This window comes from Euleptes europaea, chromosome 11, assembly GCF_029931775.1.
Source record: "Euleptes europaea isolate rEulEur1 chromosome 11, rEulEur1.hap1, whole genome shotgun sequence".
In the NCBI taxonomy this organism is placed as follows: Eukaryota; Metazoa; Chordata; class Lepidosauria; order Squamata; family Sphaerodactylidae; genus Euleptes; species Euleptes europaea.
In genome coordinates, this window is record NC_079322.1 from 15,750,174 (window position 1) to 15,767,011 (window position 16,838).

Sequence of the window (16,838 nt, forward strand, 5' to 3'; positions counted from 1 at the left end):
ACTCACTGGAATATTATGACCAGAATATTCAACAAACTGCGGCTTTTGTATTTTTGGATGCAGAAAAAGCCTTTGATATGGTCTCTTGGAACTTTTTGAAACGGATTTTGGATAAATTGAATTTTGGAGATCGTTTTCAGAAAGGTATATCGGCTATTTATACCTCCCAACAAGCTAAAATTTTGGTTAATGAATCAATGTCAGATAATTGCCAAATCACGAAAGGGACTAGACAGGGATGTCCCTTGTCTCCACTTTTATTTTTGTTGGTGTTGGAACCGCTATGTGTGAAACTAAGAAGTATGGAGGACATCCGCGGGTTAAGAATTAAAAAACATGAATTTAAGTTGAGAGCATTCGCGGATGACCTACTGCTAATTTTGGAAAATCCAACACAGTCAATGAATATACTTCAGGAGACTTTGGACGATTTTGGAAAAGTATCAGGCTTTAAAGTGAATCAAGAAAAAACAAAGATAATATTTAAAAATTTATCGGAAACACAGCAACAGGAATTTATATCATATACTGGCTGGGAGAAAGCTAACAAAGTTAAATACCTGGGAATTTGGATTACTGCAAAGAATAAAGATCTGATAACCAACAATTACCTCAAGTTATGGGGTAAGATTAAAACTGATATGATTATATGGTCAAACAAAAAATTGTCACTAATGGGACGTATTTCAACGATCCAAATGAATGTCTTACCGAGGATGCTCTTCTTATTCCAAAATTTACCAATAATATCACAAACTAAATATTTTGAAACTTGGAGGAAAGACATTTCAAACTTCATCTGGCAAGGGAAAAAACCAAGGACTGCTTATAAATACTTGGCGGATCTAAAAACTAGAGGAGGTTTAGCACTGCCTAATTTTCAACTCTATGCTGAAGCGGCAGCTTTAGTATGGCTAAAAGACTGGATGAACTTGTCAAATACACGTTTGTTAGACTTGGAAGGTTATAATAATTTAAGTGGATGGCATGGTTATTTGTGGTATGATAAAATTAAATTACAAGCAACATTTCGTAATCATATAATCAGGTCCTCTTTACTTCGTATCTGGATGAGATATAAACATATTTTGGAACCAGAAACACCGATGTGGATATCGCCTCAAGAAATGCTAACTTTGCGCCCACTTAGACCAGACAAATTTATTACTTATCAAGATCTAATTAATTGGGAAGGAAAGAAATGCTCACTAAAGGACTTTCAACTTCTTAAGGATGATTTACAATGGCTCCAATACTACCAAATCAAATCAGTTTTTGTACAAGATGCTAAAAAAGGTTTTTCTAAAGAAAAATCTTCTTTTCAAAGGATTTTACTAGATAATAATACAAAACTGATTTCTAAAATGTATAATCTCCTTTTAACAATATATTGTGAGCAGAATACGATTAAACCAACTATGATCGATTGGGCTCAAAATGTGGGACATGATATTGTTTTAAATAAATGGGAAAGATTATGGTCCAAAGATCTAAAAGGAATAAAAGCACAGTCAGTGCGAGAAAACATTTATAAAATGATGTATAGATGGTATCTAACACCCAAGAAAATTGCAAAGATTTATAAAACGATGTCCCCTACTTGTTGGAAATGTAACAAAGAAATTGGTTCCTTTTATCACATGTGGTGGACCTGTGACAAAGCCAAAGACTTCTGGGACATGATCTATAATGAATTGAGATTAATACTACACACCAGAAATGATGCTATTGAGTATGATTCCAGACGACTTAGCAATACAAAGAACTTTTTTGATTTATGCCACAACAGCTGCGAGACTGCTTTATGCAGCGAAATGGAAAGGGCTAGAAACTCCTGAGAAAAAAGACTGGATTGTTAAAATGTTTGAAGTGGCAGAAATAGCAAAACTCACAGCTATTCTAAATGAAGAAAATGACGTTCGGTTTTTGGGGGAATGGGGGGCGTGGATGCATTATTGTGAATATGAGTTAAAAATGGGAAGAATGGAAGAATACTTTCTAATCTGATCCAGAGGATTATTTCTGATCTCTTTTATAATGATTAAGTATAAGTATATTTACTAACAGACTATGGTTTTTTTTTCTATATATGGTATTGATAGTTTATTAAGATTAGATTACCTACGACGGGATGAACTTTTTATTAAGAGGCAGATAGAGGTGAAGGGGAAGTCTAAAAACTTTTCCATTTTTCTTTTTTCTTTTTTTTTATTATATGATATGGAACTATAACAACTTTAAGTTAGAATTGAAATTTGATATTGTTATAGATGTTGTTCAATGTAATGGAAAACTTCTAGTATAAAACCTAATAAAATTTATATAAAAAAAAAAGAATCTTCAACTTCCGATGGTTTTATTGTGATTGAATATTGATACGATAAGACAGGCTTATCACTTTTAATTGGCCGGCAATTGCCCGCCATTAACAGGCACCTGGCAACCCTAATGGCATCACACCCTCACTGAACTCCTTCCCCTCCCCCAAAAGTTGTAACATTGATTATAACAGACACCTTGTGAGGTTGGTGGGGCTGAGAGAGCTGTGACTACCCAGCAGGCTTCAGGTGTAGGAGTGGGGAAACCAGATTAGAGTCCGCCGCTCATGTGGAGGAGTGGGGAATCAAACCCAGTTCTCTACATTAGAGCCCACAGCTCTTAACCACCACACCACGCTGGCTCTCAGATTGTTGCTCAGATTGGCTTTAGTTCGCCTCTAAGGAAGGGTGACAGCGAAGCTTCATGTTGCAGAACCATGACTTATTTTGTTCACATTTTAAAATTTAAATTGTGATTCCCCCCCCCCCCTGTTAATTGTTTGGGTGGCTTTTGTAAACGGCCCTGAGACACCATGGGTGATAGGAAATGCACGGTATCAACAAATCTGAGACGCCGCCATGAAAAATTTCCTACTCCCCAGGTGGCAAACAGATGTCGTAGGGGTAATTCCAGAGAAGACGCAGCCTGTACATGCTTCAGATGGTAGTTAAGAAAATGCAAAGGGAACCATAGAGGGGGAAAATTAAAACGGCGACATTTCTAGGAGGTGTGCAGGAGTTTCCCCTTATGCTTTGGAAATACATCATTGTGGAAAAAAAAACTTAATAAAATTTTTTTTTAAAAAAAGGAAATACATCATTGTGGAATAATTTCAAAGGAAGAGATCCTTGCTCCACCATGCATCCAGCAGAAATTACCTTGGAGGCAATTCCAGCACTGAGGACACAAATGCTGCAGGTAGGTGAGCTTCTCTTTCCCTCACCTGAGCAACCAGCGTTAGCCAATCAAGAGCCTCGCGTTTGTCCCACAGGCCTGAAAGCATGGCCTGCTGCCATGGCAACCAAGGATACCAACGGCACCGAGCCCTGGAAATGACAAGGAGCCAGGGGAAGGGGAAGGGAGAGAGAGAGCTGTGCTGTCTGGAGCCTCGCCCGGCACGATGGCGCAGACCAAGGAGAAGGAGAAGAAAAACATGCACACCATCACGCAAGAGCTGTTACTGAAAGAGGAGCAGGTAGGACTTGAAACCGCCACGAGTTTAATGAAGTAGGGTCACAGAGCTGCCAAGTGTAGGGTTGCCAGCTCCAGGCTGGGAAATACCTGGAGATTTTTGGGGACGGAGCCTGAGGAGGGCAGGGTTTGGGGAGGGGAAGGACTTCAATGGGGTATAATGCCATACAGTCCACCTTCCAACGTGTCCATTTTCTCCGGGTGAACCGATCTCGGTCGCCTGGAGATCTAGTTGTAATCCCAAGAAATCTCCAGCCACCGCCTGGAGGTCGGCAAGCCTAGCCAAGTGCCACGCATAGGGGAGGGAAGAAGTTTGGTTTTAAGGCTGACATTCAGATCTAAAAGGAAGAAGTAGAGGAGCCCAGTTCGTCCCCGCTCATGGAACTGCTGGCAGTTGAGAGCGTCATGCTGTCTTGGGGCAAGGAGTTCCACAGCTCCATCAGCATCTGAGTCCAAAGACTTCCCCAGAAAGCTGGGTAGCTTTCTTTTAGGGGGCTTTTATGATTAAGCAGATGGGGGGGGGGTGATTTCAATTTAACTGGGTACTCTGTACTTATTATTGTGTGGGTTTCCTTACACTTGTACCTGTTCCTGTTCTGAGCCTTCGGCAAGTATTACAGTTACCTTCACCTCAATTTACTACAGATGTTTTTCCTAAGCAAGAGTTTCCAGCTCTAACTCCCATTCCCTTTAGGGGTTCTTCGTCAATTCAGAGTGTATAAAACACTAGTGAAAAATTTAGTGAACATTAATTTGAACTTTAATTCTAACCAGGGTTGCCAGTCTCCAGATCTCCTGGAATTATAACTGATCTCCAGATAAGAGAGCTCAGTTTCCCTGGAGAAAATGGCTGCTTTGCTTTGCAGGGTGGACTCTATGGCATTATACCCTGGTGAGCTCTGTTCCCTCCCCAAACCCTACTTCCATAGACTCTGCCCCCAAAGTCTCCAGAAATTTCCCATCCTGGATTTGGCAACCCTAAGGGAGTTCCAGAAGCACATGGGGAAGGATAGAGACACAATCACACCTGAAGGGCCAGTTCATATAGGGGATGGTGGTCCCAGACTTTTTAGGTAGTCCTACATCCTACTCCCAGACTCTTTAGTCTTTTAAAGTTCAGCACTTGTACCTTGAAGTGTGCCTACAAACAGACCCAAACGTGAAAATCTCTGAGCAAAAGGTAAATTTGCTCACTCCAGCGAGCCCTTTAGCACTACAATGCTTTTAAATCAGGGATTCCCAACATGTTGCCCGTGGGCGCCATGGTTCCTACCCACACCTTTTCTTGCACCCATCAAGTGCTTTTAGAAAGTGGGTGGGGCCAGGTGGGGCTTTTGCCCACCAAGGGTTTTGATCCGCTGAGCAGGTTTTTAAAACATTGCTTTTGAAACAGCTGCCACCACAGCACAAGGATCATCACTGCGTGACTGAAGGTAAGCTGGGGAAACCATTTCGTAGCTGGCTCCACCATTTTATGGCAGCCATTTTGTGGCTGCGCCCACCGCGCTGGGTCAGAATTCCAAAAGTGCCCGTAGGCTCAAAAAGGTTGGGGGCCATGTTCTAAATACTTGTACCAAATCTTTTCACTGCATACTTTCCTAAGATAACCTTACATCTAACACTGTAGTATGGATAATCCTAACAAGTCCATCCTTTCCCAGAAGGGAATCACAGATGGTGCACCAAATGCAGTTGATAAAAGGTGTTCCAAGTTATGCGTGCCATGTACTGAGGCAAACCTGTGCATCTGTGTGGGAGGCGTCTAAGAGCACCTCTGATCTGTAAACCAGATTTTTAAAAGGGTCTGCATCCTCATCCAGAATGGCACCATCCAGATAATCATTTACCAAGTTTTGGCTTTTTGTAAGCTTACCATGGAACATGCAACCGCATGAGGTCATTTGTGGTGACAGGCCATGGGGATGACTGGAAACACTGGACACAGGAACTGTGGCTCAGTGGTAGAGCATCTACTTGGCATGCAGAAGGTCCCAGGTTCAATCCCCAGCATCTCCAGGTAAAGGGACTAGGCGAGTAGGTGATGTGAAAGACTTCTACCTGCGACCCTGGAGAGCCGCTGCCAGTCTGAGTAGACAATACTGACTTTGATGGACCAAAGATCTGATTCAGTATGAGGCAGCTTCATGTGTTCATATAATAAAATTCACCTAATCATGTAGCCTGAAGGGGCTAGAAAAGATTCCTAAGTGTAAGGATGTGTCACTGGCAAACAAGATCGAACTAATTCATACCATCATATTCCCCATTACTATGTATGGGTGTGAAAGCTGAACAATGAAGAAAGCTGACAAGAAGAAAGTAGATTCCTTTGAAATGTGGTGTTGGAAGAGAATGCTATGGGCTCTGTGGACCGCCAAAAAATAAATAAATAAAATAAATCAGTGGGTTCTAGATCAAATCAAGCCTGAACTGACCCTAGAAATCAAAATGACGAAACTGAGGCTATCGTATTGTCGAAGGCTTTCACGGTCAGAGTTCATTGGTTCTTGTAGGTTATCTGGGCTGTGTAACCGTGGTCTTGGTATTTTCTTTCCTGACGTTTCTCCAGCAGCTGTGGCAGGAAGATGCCTGCCACAGCTGCTGGCAAAACGTCAGGAAAGAAAATACCAAGACCACGGTTACTCAGCCCGGATAACCTACAAGAACCAATGAGGCTATCGTACTTTGGTCACATTATGAGAAGACAGGAGTCACTGGAAAAGGCAATCATGCTAGGAAAAGTTGAAGGCAGCAGGAAAAGAGGAAGACCCAACATGAGATGAATTGATTCAAACAAGGAAGGCATGGCCCTTAGTTTGCAAAAGCTGAGGAAGGAACAATAGGACATTTTGGAGGACCCTGATTCATAGGGTCGCTATGAGTCAGAAGTGACTTGACAGCACTTAACACAGACAATCATGTAACCAGACTGTGCAGGTAGCCATCCTCCATAACTCTGCATATAACCCACAATAAACGTTCGAAGGACTAATTTACTGAGTTGGATGCAGTCAGCTTTCCTGCCAGTGAAAAAGGAAGACGTTGTCCTCTTTGACCATGCTGAGAATGATACTCTATGCTAAGAATCATGGAACCTGCAGGTACAAAAGTTATGTAATATGATGGGGAATTTAAGAAGACTCAAGGAAAAAACTGGCTGGATCCAAGCCTCTCTGAGCAATAGGGTTGCCAACCTCCAGGTAGTAGCTAGAGATATCCTGCAACTCATTTCCAGCCGATAGAGATCAGTTCACCTGGATAAAATGGCTGCTTTGGCCTTGGACTCTATGGCATTGAAGTCCCTCCCCTTCCTCAGGCTCCGCCCCAAAAACCTCCCAGCGGTGGCGAAGAGGGACCTGGCAACCCTACTAAGCAACATAGCCACTACAAGGCCCCTTTGTGTTATGCACTTATATTCTTCCCACTAGAACCAGGGTACAAACATGACCTTTTATTTTGAACTAATTGCCTTTTCTTGTATTTTCAGATGGTAGAGAAAATTGCAGATTTTACAAAAGTAATTAGGAGGTAAGGGCATTTTGGAATCCTGTTTTCTGACCATGGGTGTTAATGACTAAAAAGTGTCATTTCAGCTTTGGGGGAAAAAATAAAGCACAGAACCCACCCAGCAGCAAAGCTTTTGACACTCAGCTGAAAATGCAGATAGTGGGGGTGGGGGGGAATTACAACATGATAAATTAAAAGACCTTCCAAAATCCAGTGCTCACCTTGATTTGTCATATTGATTCGTCATATTCTGTGCTGGATAGGGTTGCCAACTACCAGGTAGTAGCAGTAGATCTCCAGCTAATTCATAGGGTTGCCAACTGCCAGGTAGTAGCAGGAAATCTCCTGCTAATTCAACTGATCTCCAGCCTATAGAGATCATAGCACCTGGAGAAAAAGGGCCTCTTTGGCAATTGAACTCTATGGCATTGAAGTCCCTCCCCTCCCCAAACCCCGCCCTCCTCAGGCCCCGCCCCAAAAATCTCCCGTTGGTGGCAAAGAGGGACCTGGCAACCCTACTAATTCAACTGATCTCCAGCCGATAGAGATCAGATTGCCTGGAGAAAAATGGCTGCTTTGGCAATTGGAGTCTATGGCATTGAAGTCCCTCCCCTCCCCAAACCCTCCCCTCCTCAGGCTCCGCCCCAAAAATCTCCTGCCGGTGGCGAAGAGGGACCTGGCAACCCTACTGCTGGGCTCGAAAGCCATGTCAACACTCAGCTGTGGCACGCTGATAAGAGCCATCTGTCTGTAACGAATCATGAGCTATAATCTGCAAGATTGCTATTACTTCTTCATACTGTTTAGCCATATACTAAGACGTTGTATTATGTATTGTTGACAGCCCTAGCTTGGGGTGCATGCCGAAGAACAGTTGGTTTTTATATGCCGACCTTCTCTACCACTTAAGGGAGACTCAAACCGGCATACAATACCTTCCTTTCCCCTTCCCACAACAGGCATCCCGTGAGTTGGGTGAGGCTGGGAGAGCTCTAACAGAGCTGTGACTTGCCCAAGGTCACCCAGCTGGCTTCATGTGGAGGAGCGGGGAAACAAATCCAGTTCACCAGATTAGCATCCGCCACTCATGTGTAGGAGTGGGGAATCGAACCTGGCTCTCCAGATCTGAGTCCACCACTCCAAATCACCGCTCTTAACCACTACACCACACTGGATCAAGCCAAATAGACATTAATTCCAAAATCTTAAATAAAAACAACAACATTGCTTTTAGTAACAAGCTGGGAAATGCCTGCATCCGAAGACAAAGCTATTGGTAGATTTTATGGTTTTACTAAGGTGTTAATACTGAACTGTTGTTGCCTGCCCTGAGCCCAGCTTGATGGGAATGAGGGCAGCTATAAATTTAAATAAACAAATAAATATTGCAGTTTGCTATGGAAGAGCAGGCAATCACCCTGGTCAAAACAACACTGATTTGCGCAAGAGTAAACACCGCTGTTAATGTTGTATAACTAGGGTTGCCAGCTCCGGGTTGGGAAATACCTGGAGATTTTTGGGGCGGAGCCTGAGGAGGGTGGGGTTCGGGGAGGGGAGGGACTTCAATGCCACAGAGTCCAATTGACAAAGCAGCCATTTTCTCCAGGTGAACTGATCTCTGTTGACTGGAGATCAGTCGTAATAGCGGGAGATCTCCAGCCACCACCAGGAGGTTGGCGACCCTATTGCTAATGCAGATCCTACCTGGCCTCTCTTCCTGCAGCTGGGAGCATGACCGAGCAGCAGGCCTGCAGCTGGCAAAAATGGAGGACATCAGTTTTGCAAAGATCAAACAGAGGCAGCAGGCAGAAATTAAAGAAGAGCTGTACCAGGCGAACAAACAGCTGATGACGGTGAAGGTCCCCCCCTCCCCATAACATGGAGGCAGAGTGGCAGGAAATCCTCTCCCCTGGAAATGAGAGAATAACTTCCCTTTTTATGATCCTTGTCTCGTGTATTTAATGAGAGGGAGGCTGCTCTTCCTAGAATCCTCCCATCCCATCTTTTCTGCATCTTGACTGCCATATATATTGCCAGCCATGAACCCACAGGTGAAGGTAAAGCACCGGGTCATTCCTGCAAGCACCGGGTCATTCCTGACCCATGGGGTGACATAACATCCCGACGTTTACTAGACAGACTATGTTTATAGGGTGGTTTGCCATTGTCTTCCCCAGTCGTCTACACTTTACCCCCAGCAAGCTGGGTACTCATTTTAGTGACCTTGGAAGGATGGAAGGCTGAGTCAACCTTGAGCCGGCTACCTGAAACCGACTTCCAACGGGATCGAACTCAGATCATGAGCAGAGCTTGGACTGCAGTACTGCAGCTTACCACTCTGTGCCACAGAACCCATAGGGAAGGCATTATCCACAGTATATGGGGCAGGAGCTTAGACAGCAAGAATGCTTTGCTTGGCATTCCTGCTGTCTAAGCTCCTGCCCCATATACTGCCAAAGAATGGCATTTTATGAATGCTTTCAGTTAGGATTTTGCAAGAAAGGGAGAGCAAGAAAGGGAGAGCAGCTTTTTCTGATGGCCTTTCTAGCTGAACTATCTACCTATTATGATTTTATCCTACTTTTCCTCCAGGTTGGCATGAGTCTCTTCTCCCTTATTTTATAGTCACAACTGTATTTGTAAACCCCTGAACCATTTTAAAAAAATACAGCAAAGGCAAGCATTTTGTTTATATCCTAGTTACTGACAGCATCAAATTTGCACGTGCCCCTGTTTTTTATGTCTCCCCTGCCCCCTTGGTGAGAGTCTATACCTTTGTAGGGGTCTCACCCACTCTAGGAGACCGGATTCTTCTTTATGCAGGGCAGCTATTTCATTTCCGTGGTTTGTGGGTCATTATGGGCATCCATAGCTACTAGCAGCAAAAGAGGGATACGAGGGCAGGGGTGACAGTATCGGAAAACGGACCCCCAAGTAATCAGGGAGATCTAAAAGCAGTATCGAAGGGTGAATCGCTCACGGCCTTTCTATGTTTGGCAGGTTCGACGGGAAGCCTTGCGTCATCGCCTAAGCATTGAGCATCTGCAATACCAGCTGGAATTGAACCACCTGGGCAAGTCGTTCTACACTGAGCGGCTGTGAACGCTTGTCTCAAACACGCCCAGGGATCCAGTCCATAGTAATAGGAAGCATAAGTGCTCTTAGCCTGCACTCATTGCCTAGGGAGATTGTCCTCTCACTAGGTGGCAAAGATTAAAGACTTTTTTTGCGTGCTTATGAGGACATTACACGTCTGGTTATTCATATAGCTAGATAAAGTGATAGGGCAGATCAGGTCCAATCTAAATTCTTGAGAGCTGCCCAACACCTACTGTACCTTGTTGTGTATCAAATGCCACAGCTATAGGGTTGCCAGGTCCCTCTTCATCACTGATGGGAGGTTTTTGGGGTGGACCCTGCGGAGGGCGGGGTTTGGGGAGGGGAGGGACTTCAATGCCATACAGTCCAATTGCCAAAGCGGCCATTTTCTCCAGGTGAAATAATCTCTATCGGTTGGAGATCAGTCGTAATAGCAGGAGATCTTCTGCTATTACCTGGAGGTTGGCAACCCTACACAGCTAGATTGGAGGCAGGATTGGTGAAGGTGGAGGCAAGGGTTTGCATGGCTTCTATCACTTTATGGCTTAAGCTAAATCTTAACCTCCAAGGCTTGCTACCCCTGCTAGTGCAAGATAAATTTCAATCAGCATGGCTAAAGGAGGTACTTAATAAATTGGCCCGGTTGGGCCTTTCTCCATCTTCCCTATTAGCCATGGGTATAGAACAAGCAGCAAGCTTTATGAAGAAAGGGTAGAAGATATTGAATGCCAGGATGACCTGGGGAGAGAACCATTCTTCTTAGCACCAGAAAAATCCAGATACCTAGTTACCCCTGCGGTATATCTTTCCCACTTGGAATTTATCAATTATAGAAAGGCCTACACTCTAGCCAGATGTCAAACTCTGCCTTCAGCAGCTTAAGAAGGAAAATATAAGAAGATTCCAAGAGCAGGAAGGCTGTGCCCTTGGAGGTCAGGGGACATTGAAACTAACATGTATTGTTCAGCTATCCATTTTATTATGAGGCTCGTATTAAATTCATTTCTCCCCTGATCAGTAGATTCCCCAACAAGCCAGTTGAGTTCCTGACTAAGAAGCTCCTGTTGGGTGAAACTCCATATGATGATGGGTGAAACTCCATATGATTCGCTCCCAACAGGCAAATTTTGCACTCTTGCAATTAAAATATGCAAAATTAGGATGGAAAAATTTGTTAAACCTTATATTTTTAGAAATATTAAGATGAAAGGTTTGATCACATATGTACTAATATCTCATATTTTAATATTTAACAATATATTTTTATTAAAATGTGTATTAGTTTTACGGTTTTATCAAGTTGACAATTTATTGTATCAACCTTCGGCTGGTCAAACAGACCATATCAATAAATTCATTCAATCGACAGGACAGATCATGTAGTGAGTACAGTAGAAAGTCAAAACAAAACGCAAAGTGAAGTTGTAAAACAACTTCTTGTAAAACGTTGGTTGCAATTTTTCAGTACCACTTTATGTTTTATATATACTTTTTGTTAAGACGTTAAGACTTCGGGAGGGGCCGTGGCTCAGTGGAAGAGCATCAGTGTTGCATGCAGAAGGTCCCAGTTTCAATCCCCAGCACCTCCAAGTTGAAAGGGTCAGGGAGTAGGTGATGTGAAAGATCTTAGCCTGAGATCGTGGAGAGCCGCTGCCTGTTTGAGTAGACAATGCTGACCTTGAGGGGAAGGCCCTCCCTTCCCCAAACCCCACCCTTCTCAGGCTCTGCCCCAAAAATCTCCAGGTATTTCCCAACCTGGAGCTGGCAACCCTACCTCTCATCCTCCCTTGGTTCTGGTTCTGCTCCCCCCCTTCCTGCTGGCTACTTTGGTTGCTACCTCCTAGTGGTTCTGGCTGCCCCACATCTGTGTGCCATTTCACTGGCTAAGCCTTTGGGTTTGCTGTGCAGTCCAACATGCAACTCAAATGCTGGCACTTCTTGACAATGCTTCTATGGGCATAAATGCCGTGATTAACTTGGCGCTATGCTCAAACAATGGATTTCTTTTAAACTAAGATTCTTTTATACACACCTGGGATTTGCAGGATGTGAAACAATAACAATGGCTGGCCCTGTCAGGTAGGTTTGCCTATCTGCAAGGACACTAGCTCTTGCCTATTAGATAAAGTGATGCTGTGGAAAAATCCCAGAATATTTCATTCTTTCTTAAGAGGGACTGCAGGATAATAATGTGCTTCTTACATTGTCGAATATCATAATGTTCACATGTTTGCAAAAAGCTAAAACTGGAATTATAATAGCCAGCTGTGTAAAATAATGCATATTAAATATCATGCACAGATCTACTGAAAAGATTACCTCATTCTAACATCCATACATAACCTTAAAAATGATTTCATATATAAAGGAAGAAGTTGATATAATCACGCACACATATACATAAAGAGCATGCATATAATATGATTATTTTTTTTTCTATCTGGTATTTTAAAGAGTTGTTACTATACATTATGTTAAATTTGACTTTAACTCTGAGTCTCATACAAGCAGGGAGAGGGATCCAGTTTTCTCTCAGCTCAAGTGTTTGAAAGTTAGCAACACTTTTAGGCTGATGTGTCTGTTTTACCTTTTAGATTTCCAACCAAACAGACATATTCTCTCTTTCCATTCATTTTAGTGCAGGATTAAAGAGACTAAGGCTGCAATCCTGAAGGGGGCGGGGAGAAGCTCCTTAGGAGCCAGTGTAACCCTGTGCCGGCATAGGTGCCACCTTATCAAGGAATAAAGTGGCATGTACACCGGCGAGGGGGCAAACACACCGGTGTCAGGGAACCTCGGAGCTGCGCTGGCCCCCACTGCCAGCGCAGCCATGCCAGCAGGGAATTCCCAGAAGGGAAGGAAGAAGAGTTGGTTTACCCCCCCTGTTCTCTATCTTGAAGGAGTCTCAAAGAGGCTTACAACCACCTTCCTTTCCCCTCCCCACAACAGACACCTGGTGAGGCAGGTGGGGCTGAGAGAGTTCAGAGAGAACTGTGACGAGCCCAAGGTCACCCAGCAGGCTTCATGTGGAGGAGTGGAGAAACCAACCCAGTTCACCAGATTAGCATCCACCGCTCACGTAGAGGAGCAGAGAATCAAACCCGGTTCTCCAGATTAGAGTCCGCCATATTCATGTGGAGGAGGGGGAATCAAACCTGGTTCTCCAGATTAGTCTGCCACTCTTAAACCACTACACCATGCCAGCATGGGGGGCATTCCCGGGGCATTCCTGAGGGAAGAGGTGCCTTTAGGCTGTTTCCTAACCCCTTTTGCTCCAGGAACGCCCCTCTCACAGCAGCATGGCTATGCCAACTTTTTTGGTGACCTTGTTGCTTTCCATGGGGGCATTTTCTTTTTATTTCTCTTGTAACTGGCTTATTTTATATTTCGGTGGCTGGGAAGCCTCTGAGGAGGAGGAGCGGCTGTGCAACTCCTAGCTGTTGCAGATCTACCCCCCTTCAGGAATGGGCTTTCCCAATACTCTCTGTTACGATCTTATTTTTTTACTCTGTGCCTCATATATACCCCATGGATCTGTTCCATTGGCAGGGATACCTACCCTGATGCGAGACACTCAGAAGAGCATCTTGTGGCTGGGAAAGGTTTCTTCTGTCAGAGCAAAGAGCCTCCACCAGCAGAGCAGATCTCTGGCATCCAGCCCAAATAAAAAAAGGCAATAATTTCCAAATTCTCAGTACTGCAGTAAAAAGCAAACACTAATAGCTGTTTCCCTGAAGATCAGTAATGATTAACCATTGAATGTTTTTAAACTCCCCAGAAGATGGAAAATGCTAAGTATTATGATTACTGCCATTGTTAGGGTACCAGTGAATCAGAATTAGCGTTCTACAAGGAGTCTGAAGAGATACGTTCTATTCCATCACTCTCTGTGAAACTGTGACAGCATGTGTTACGCTTTGGTACATGAAGTGTAGTTGCCAAACACAGATGTGTCTAAGTTATGAAGTAGGGCAAGATCTATTGCAAAGTGAATTCACTATTGCTTGTGTGTAAAGTGATGTAAAGTCGCAGCCGACTTATGGTGACCCCTTTATGGGGTTTTCAAGGCAAGAGACTAAGAGAGGTAGTTTGCCAGTGCCTTCCTCTGCATAGCAACCTTTGTATTCCTTGGTTTTCTCCCATCCAAATACTAACCAGGGCTGACCCTGCTTAGCTTCCCAGATCTGACGAGATCGGGCTATACCATGTGGCCTTCCCTCCCTGCATTCACTATTACCAAATCCATTTTCATTTCCAAAACAATGTCAGGGCTGTGTGTATTTCCCAGCTTTGATATGTGCAGTCAGAAACTTAGGTTTGTTGCAAGATTCAGGTACAGTAGCACTTTAAAGACTAACAAGATTTTTGGGGTATAAACGTTTGAGAGTCTAACCTTTGAAGTATCTGACGAAGGAGGCTTTGACTCAAAAGATTACAACTGGAAAAAAAATTGTTGACCTTTAAAGAGAGCTAGTGTGGTGTAGTGGTTAGGAGCAGTGGACTCTAATCTGGAGAACCGGGATGGTTTCTCCTTTCCTCCATATGAAGCCAGCTGGGTGACCTTGGGCTAGTCACAGTTCCCTCTGAACTCTCTCAGTCCCACCTACCTCACAAGGTGTCTGTTGTGGGGAGAGGAAGGGAAGGTGATTGTAAGCCGCTGTGAGACTCCTTAGAGGTAGAGAACAAGTGGGGTATAAAAACAGTTCTTCTTCTTCTTCTTCTTCAGACTGACACAGCTTCCCACCTGAAACTAGGTTTATTGCAGGTACACGGTCGCACCTAATGAAGCCTGAAAACGCACGTTTCCCTATTCAAACAAAATGTCAATCGCATGCATTGGAAGGATCACAAGTAGCATGGTCTCCCATGATGTGAGGTTGGAGTGCCAAAAATATAATGATTGCAATGGGATACTTATGCAACCATAATCAATAAAGGTGTGCTAACTTCAAGAATAGCATTTCCTCTGCTTTCAGTTTTTGGAAGAGACACTGCTTCCTTCCAACCAAGCCACAACTGTGCGGAAAGTGTGCAGCAAATGCACACACTGGACAAAGTCAAAACTGGATTGCGCTGGCAGGCCCTCAGCCTTTCACATTCCTCTTCACACCTAATGGGCTTGTGCGCATGTGTATTTTTAAAGTAGTGGCCCGCGACAGCGTTTACAAGTACTCTGCCATGTGTGGGGAGGAGAAACAGTGAAAAAATATTTAATTGGCTCCAATAATTGCTTGCAATTGCATCCCCATTTTTAGCAGATAGCACAGAAGATAACACAGTCGAAAGCCAGATAATGATTAAATTGCAGCATATGTTTACAGTTCACATTCTGCCTGGCAGATTTTATAGCAAGGCTTTTTTCTCTCTCTAGTTCATAACAAAGAATCCGGAATAATGCTCGCCACATTTTCAAAATGACAGGGTCTCCCTCCTTGTTCTCATATGTACCATATGGGGGGAGTATAAAAGGCAATTTTGCTTCGAGAAGCTATGAAAGCCGAGCACGTACCAGCAGAAGTCAGAGATGCCGTATGCGAGAGACACCTCGCCAGCAATAATCACTCTTCCCCAACAGCTGCTGCCCCATCAAGAAGACGGCACCGCATCTTTATAGGGAAGCTGAGTCTTCGGAAACTTCTATAGATCTCAAGAGCGGCCAATATGGAGCTCTTCTATTTCAAGGAGGGATGGGGAAGAAGTTCAGGTAGTGGTCAGAAATGCGCACCCTCCAATGAGACATATCTAGGCCATTTAGGGTGGCCAACCTCGAGGTGGTGGCTGCAGATCTCCTTCCATTACATCTGATTTCCAGCTGATAGAGATCAGTTTGCCTGGAAAAAGTGGCTGCTTTGACAAACACCACCCTCCTCAGGGACCTGGCAACCCTTTTATAGCTGCTGACAGGTCAGCCTTGTTGCAATCTATGTACATGTTCTTTGCAGCCATAAGAGCAGAGGAGTGGCTTCTAACAAGGGTGGACTGGGAGGTTGAAACAGTCCTGAAAAAGGGCCTGTCCCCCACAATTAGTGTTGCCAATCTCAGTACTAGCTGGAGATCTGCCATTACAACTGATCTCCAGCTGACAGAGACAAGTTTGTCTGGAGAAAGTGGCCACTTTGGCAATTGGATTCTATGGCATTGGAGTCCCTCCCCTTTCCAAACCCTGCCCTCCTCAGACTCCACCCCCAAAATCTCCAGGTATTTCCCAACCCAGAACTGGCAACCCTAAGGCCATTCAATCTCAGCTCTAGAATGTCTTATAAAGGTTTGGCACAGAAGGGGAGGGGCCATGGCTTAGTGGTAGAGCATCGGCTTGGCATGCAGAAGGTCCTGGGTTCATACACCAGCACCTCGTTGTAGTAGGTGATGCGAAAGACCTCTGCCTGAGACCCTGGAGAGCCACTGCCAGACTGAGTTGACAATACTGACTTTGATGGACCAAGAGTCTGATTCAGTATAAGGCAGCTTCATGTGTTCATGTGACCTCTGGTCTGTCAGTTGCTGCCCTCCTCACACCTTTCCCACACTTTCACAATCTGGCCAAGTGTGTGTGGGGGGTGGGGGGAGAGACAAAACAGTGACTGAGGCTAAAACCAAGACCAGTATTTGGAGCCCGGACCACCAGTTCTGGGAAATGTACAATTCCCAACGTACCTGTTGACAACAAAGAGTTTGACCAAGCAGACAGCTGAGTGAGCCCTCCGTTTCTGCAAGCCCCTCTC

At 44.3% G+C, this 16,838-nt stretch overlaps 2 protein-coding genes across 2 annotated transcripts in view; one reads left to right on the top strand and one right to left on the bottom strand.

Moving 5' to 3' along the window:
* The window catches only part of CNTNAP2 (contactin associated protein 2), a 744,578-nt gene that overhangs the window by 514,987 nt on the left and 212,753 nt on the right, over positions 1-16,838 (bottom strand). The window lies entirely within an intron of this gene.
* On the top strand, positions 3,440-10,119 carry CFAP141 (cilia and flagella associated protein 141). Its single transcript, XM_056857431.1, has 4 exons — positions 3,440-3,514; positions 6,998-7,038; positions 8,741-8,870; positions 10,018-10,119. The coding sequence occupies exons 1-4, from the start codon at positions 3,440-3,442 to the stop codon at positions 10,117-10,119; spliced, it is 348 nt and encodes a 115-aa protein (XP_056713409.1).

Bases quoted from the DNA above. Each gene is read 5' to 3' on its own strand.
- CFAP141 (XM_056857431.1), top strand. From the start codon at position 3,440: ATGGCGCAGACCAAGGAGAAGGAGAAGAAAAACATGCACACCATCACG. The intron at 7,039-8,740 runs GTAAGGGCATTT...CTCTTCCTGCAG, and splicing joins TTTACAAAAGTAATTAGGAG to CTGGGAGCATGACCGAGCAG. The intron at 8,871-10,017 runs GTGAAGGTCCCC...TATGTTTGGCAG, and splicing joins CGAACAAACAGCTGATGACG to GTTCGACGGGAAGCCTTGCG.